General features: G+C 57.5%; 1 protein-coding gene across 1 annotated transcript in view; it reads right to left on the minus strand.

The window, feature by feature from the left end:
• LOC103803863 (A disintegrin and metalloproteinase with thrombospondin motifs 15-like) overlaps positions 1-5,865 on the minus strand; it is a gene marked incomplete at both ends in the record, with an annotated part of 9,027 nt that overhangs the window by 2,810 nt on the left and 352 nt on the right. The window contains 3 exons of the mRNA XM_009076442.1: positions 180-463; positions 873-1,040; positions 1,572-1,709. Coding sequence (XP_009074690.1) covers positions 180-463; positions 873-1,040; positions 1,572-1,709 — 590 coding nt within the window. The remainder of the gene's footprint in view (positions 1-179; positions 464-872; positions 1,041-1,571; positions 1,710-5,865) is intronic.

Here is a 5,865-nt window from a genome sequence, read left to right on the forward strand (position 1 = left end):
GCTCTCTCTAAGGGAAGGTGCTCCAGTGCTCTGATCAGCTTTGTGGCCTCCTCTGGACTTGCTCCAACAGTTGGTTGTTCTTCCTTCACATCAGTGTCCCCAGCACCAGGATTGCTCCACCAACACCCACTCACAGCAACCCTGCAGGGTATTTTGGGGCTCCCAGCACAGGTACTCACCCTGTACTTGCTGATGTTGTGCCTCTCCACGCAGGAGCCCTTCAGGCAGAAGCGTCCGTCGCCGCAGCCGGTGCCGTCGGCCCAGGGGAAGTGGCGTGTCTGGCACACGACCTGCCCACGAGCCTTCCCCGTGCACCACAGCTTGGCACAGTACTGCATGTAGGGGCAGGGCTTGGAGCCCACCCCAAAGGCCAGTTCACACTGCTGGTTCAGGCTGTAGCTCGTCCCCGGCAGGTCTTCGGGCAGCGGGATGGGTTTGGCAGGCTGGTCCAGCAAGCAGTCACCTGCAGAGTGGGGATCAGGAGTTCATCAGGTCCTGGATGGGTGTATGGACCAGTGTGGGGAGGGAGAGCATTGCTGTGGGGAGGTGAGTGAGGGATGGCTGCTGGGAATTTGACCAGAGCTATCCAGGTGCTACCCCAGGGCTGCCCTCACAGTCAACTGCATCCCAGACCCAGGTGACATCATCTCTTGGTGACTATAGAGCTATGCCAGCAGCCTCAGTGCAGACATGACTTCTGGGACACTCCAGGAGGCCCCAGGCACTGCAGCAATGCTGCCAAACTCTCCCTTTTCTGCTGAATTTGTTTGCAGAGCTCTGCAGCCCACCAGTCTCTCCCAGCACCCAGCCCCAGGCACAGACCCTGCTCCCACAGGACACAGGTGGAGGGTGAGGGGCACAGGAGGACTCACCGTGGCCACTGTCCAGGAAGTCAGTGATGATGGCAGCACTGCAGGCTGACCAGGGGTTGGCACGGTCGATCTGGATGAGGGTGGGGGACATCATGTGGTTGGTCTTCAGCTGGCCAAAGACCTCCTCACAGGCCTTCACGTTGTCATGGGGCATGTTGAAGACGTGGCCTGGGAGTGGGATAAGGGGAACAGCATGAATAACCCCACTTGGAACAGGTCTCTCAGGTTTTTGCCATAGGGGAAACTGAGGCACAGAGTGGGTCAGACCCTTGCAATGGCTGTGGGGCAGCCCAGGAGAGCCAGGGAGCTTTCCAGCTCTCTCCCAGATGCTTTGGGGATGTGGAAAGCACAAGGGGAAGGAAGGACAAGGGAAATTGTGAAGAGAAGATGATTCCAACACTCTCCCCCTCCTTCCTCCTCCTCCTCCTCCCAGAGGTAGGTGTGCCCTCTGCCTGTAATTTCGGGTCTCCTGAATCCTGGAAACACAGCCATGGTAGCAACCACAATAGTAAAGCCTTTTGCTTCCTCAGCAGCCCTTTCCCACCTGGCTCAGGGGTGTCTCATGCCCCAAGGTGGAGTTTCCTCATCACCGGATACTGGTTATTGTCTCATCTTCCGGAGGCTGAAACCAGGGCTATTTTGAACCTTGCCAGCTCCTGAAATTCCTGCCCAGAGGAAGAGGAGAGGAGGGAGCCTTACCCAGCTCGTGGGCGGTGGTGAAAGCCGAGGGCAGTCCATCGTCCTCGATGACGGAGCAGCTGCGCTTGGGGTCACACATGGTGCCCACATCTGCCATCCCCAGCGTGTCACAGGTGGTGGCACCACACAGGTCCTGCCAGGCACAGAGGGAAGGGGTTAATCCCAGGGGAAGTATGGGAATTGTGCTTCCCCATCCCTGGGAGCTGCTGAGGAGGAGAAAGCCCAAAGGGCTGGAGACCACACCAGGCTGTGGAGGCAGGAAACCTCAATCCTGAGCCAGACTAGGCTGCAATGGTGTGTTTGCATTTAGCCCTGGCACCAGGGATGTGGGTAGCATCCTCCCATGCCTTCAGCAACAGCTTTTCCCACCCAAACAGCTCCTCCAGACAGGGTGTTGCTGGTTTCAGAGGAGCCAGTCTGGCTCCCTTTTGCAGCATGAGCTCAAGGACCAGAAGGCACCTGGCCTTGGGCTCATTGCTGACCCATGTCTCAACTTCTTCATAGGAACAAGAAGCCCCTGAACCAGGTCCAGAGGTTCCTAAGGCTGAGGGAAGTGCTCCTGCCTCTCCAAGACACACTGCAGCCATCCCCTGAGGAGCTAGCAAGCCCAGCTGATCAAAGGAGGAATCAACCCATCCTTCCACACCCAAACTGAGGATAAGCAAACCCCACAGAGATGCTGTGCTGGAAGAGAGGATGGGAATGGTCTCATCACAGGTGGACCTGCTCTTCTTCAGGATCCAAGGGGCTTGTGCAAATAAAAAGTGCCTTTCAGGTGCTGCAGTATGGCAGTGGCCTTGTCCTCAGGTGCTTCTTTCCCCTGCTGGGGTCTTTTGGTGGCTTGGGCTGGCTGGAGCATCCTTCCCATCCCTCGGTGCTGTCCCAGAGCTTCCAGGGAGGCCACGCCGGGGGCAGGGAGCTGCTTTCCACATGCAAAGCAAACGTAAGGGACTCGCTGGGCGCTCCCATGCTATAAATAAGTGTGATTCATACTCAGCACTCGCCCAGCCAAAGTGCCTGAGTTGCTCAGAATCCTGCAGGAGCTGCTCTGCCAACATTTCCAGCAAGGTTTCCAAGCTGAAGGCATTCCCGGTGCAGGCAGGTTCAGCCGTGGGTAAATAACAGTCCCGATGACTTCAGAGAGCCCTGGCCAGGGCTCAGATGGCTTTAACAGGAGACCTGTGGCTACAGAGTCTGGAGGCACAGGCAGGACTGTGATCTCCAGAGAGGTGAGGTGAAGAAACGTCTGGGTCTGGGCTCCTGGTGGAAAACCCCATCATCAGCTGGGCTCAGCGCTTTGCTCTGCAAGTTTTCTCCATCAGCTGGGACCACGCTGCATCCCCAATCCCACTGTGCATCTATGCTGGCAGGGACAAGCAGGTGGCAACCTCAAACCCCCATCCATGGCCACCACCGATGGGCATGGAGTGAATGGAGGTGCTGACGAGCCCAGGAGCAGTGTCCTCTGTCCCAAACCACCACCAAGAGCAGTGCCATCACCACACTGAGCCAACCCAGGGATGCAGCTTGCCCGAGCCCCCCTGCCCATGCTCCCCCCAGCACTGGGGGTCTGGGGGTAAAGAGAGAGATGACATAGCATCACAGGGAAGAGGTGGCTGCTCGTGGCTCTCTGCTCGCGGCGCTTTGAAGAGTTTCCTCGCTGGCGCAACAGCTTTTGGCTCATGGCCCAACACCTGCACTGACACACTGACCCACTTCTCCCTCTGAACCTCGCCGGACGGGATACACAGTGAGTGGCTCTTCATCCAGTGAGCTTCCCCTGACTCCCCACCACAGCCTCCTTGGGGCAGCCCAGGGGTGCCAGGCAGCACCTTGGGGCTTAAATGAAGGGTGACAACCCCCCAAAAACACCTTGTCCAGCCTTGCTGGGCATTGAGCCTGCTCAGGATGGGAGGCAAAGCAAGGATGGAGCTAGGGAGGGGAGGAGAGAGAAATGGACGAGGTTTAAGGTGGGAAAGTAGCATGCAAAGGGTCATCTCTGCCTTTGCACGGTGTGCTCACCATCACCACTGCCAGCAGATACAGGGAGGATGTCCAGCACCCCAAGGGGCTGCAGGCAAACTGCTCACAGCACCCTCAGCACTATCCTGCCAGCCTGACCTTCCTCTGTGGGACCTTCCAAGGCTTTTCTTCATCTGTTCTGAACTTCTTGAGATGTTCTGCAGGTCAGTTCAGTGGATCCTTGTGGCTCGTGCATTAATTCACCTGCCCCCAGACCAGCTCTCCCTGCCATGGAGGCTTCCCACATGCATCCAAAGCAACTCCAAAAAGCTGAGCCTTGAAATATGGAGTTTCCACATCCTCTTGCAGCATCTGCCACACACTAGGCTGCAGCCAGGTGTTCCTTCATGCAACATCCTTCGATTTTACAGCAGAGCAAACATCTGCTGGTGAGACATCACAATCCAGGATGGGTGGGAAGAATGGCCAAGCCCTTTGCTGTGGTGTACAAGGATATTTCCAAGAGGCAGGAGAGCAGCTGAAGGTTGGATGCTCTGCAGGACCCTCCTGCACTGGCTCAGGTGGGAAGGGGCATCTGCACCCACCAGATGATCAGGACTGAGCTCCCCAAAGGCAAATCCACCATCCAGCACGACCGAGGTTGGGAGGGAGCAAAGCCAAGCAGGAGAGGACAGCCCCATCCATCAGCAGCTCATTGACACAACTGGAAACTGCCTATCAACTGGGCTGGAGGTGAAATTTAAGTCGGGGGCTTATGTAACAGCTTTTTGGCAGGGAGATAAGCTTTGGGGTGTCAGGGGAGCACAGATGGATGCACTCAAGGAAGGCAGATGTCTCCTCCACTGTGTGCCTGTGCACTGAGCTTGCTTTGGGATTTCAGGAATGGATGGTTTAGCAATGTGTAAAAAATGCAGCCCAGCCATGACCTGCAGCTTTCAAATCACTGAGACCGACTCTGTCCCACGTGCAGCTCTGGTGACCTCACCAGGTTTCCACCAGCGATGGAGCTGGCTCAGCCCTGCAGGGGTGTCAGTGATGTCCTCCTCTTTGAGCTGCCCCATGCAAGCAGGAGCTGCTCCAGCAGCCTGGGCTTCAATCCTGCCTGTGCTCCTGTGGGATTTACAGCTGGCCTGGGGTGGGGGGACAAGAGCACGGGCAGGACAAGGTCTTGCACGTCCTGCACAGCATCATTGCTGCTCTGCACAGCATCATTCCTGCACTGGGCCATTGTCAGCCCGTGCTGACCCCAGACTAGGGGCAGCTGAACTGAGCTGGATGCTATATCCTTCCCACCCAGTGCTTGACTTGGCAAGATGTTTTAGGAATGGTCTCCCTGCCGTTGAGGGGAGTTGCTGTCCTGCCCCAATCCAAAAACATTTGGCCAGGGATGGAGGAAGGAGAAGACACAAGTAGCCTTTGCTGCCAAAGCCTGCTGCAGTCAGGGGAAGACGTGACAGTCCAGTCCAAACTGGGCTCATCCTCCTCCCATCCCATAGGCAATTTGGGGATGCAGCACTGATGTCCACAGTGCGACAGGACCTCAGGGCAGAGGAGGAGCACTGCGGGGAGGCTGTGGGAGCACTGTCACTACTTCAGAGTCACCCAGTTTATGGGGGTGGAGGATGCAGAGCTCATCCCACACACCACGGAGCCTGCAGAGCCTGTGCCAAAGGCAGCTCAATCCCCTCTCCCATCACAGGGATGCAGCCAGCGGTGGGAGAGGCTTTCCCCTCTCCCCCCAAGGGCTGTAGCACTGGCTGCATCTCTGGTGCTTCTCTTCCAGCCCTGAACTGGGTTCATGCAGAGCAGCCAGCGCACAGAGAGTGGTCCAGGTTCTCAGGAGGACCTCGTGCATGAGTCAGAGGAAGCAGGGAGAGGGGTTTTTTCTTGGCAGGTGGCACCCTGAGCTCTTCCCAAGCTGGGGAGGGGGAAGTGGGGCCATGCTCCTCCTCTTCTGGGCTCAAATCCCTCATTTGAGGATGGTGACTGCTGTACACCCGAGTTGCAGGGCACTGGCTGCCAGGAGGCAGAGGATGGAGCAGCCCATGGGGCAAACTGCCTTTGGGCAACTGCTGGCCCCACTCACCCCTGACAGGGCTTTCTACAGGTTCCTGGCCAACACCTGCCCAGGGGACAGCAAGGGCTGGCTCAGTTGGGCTTGCTCCACCCCTCTGCTCTCCCCACGCCTGCATATGAGGGTAGAGAGTGCCTTGGGAAAGGGGCATCAGCCACAAGCACAACCTCCTCCACCGTGCAGCAGGGCTGGGGCACAGGTGGCAGGATGCCTTAGCACAGAGCTCCTTGAAACGTG

Source organism: Acanthisitta chloris, unplaced genomic scaffold (genome assembly GCF_000695815.1).
Source record: "Acanthisitta chloris isolate BGI_N310 unplaced genomic scaffold, ASM69581v1 scaffold43416, whole genome shotgun sequence".
NCBI lineage: Eukaryota > Metazoa > Chordata > Aves > Passeriformes > Acanthisittidae > Acanthisitta > Acanthisitta chloris.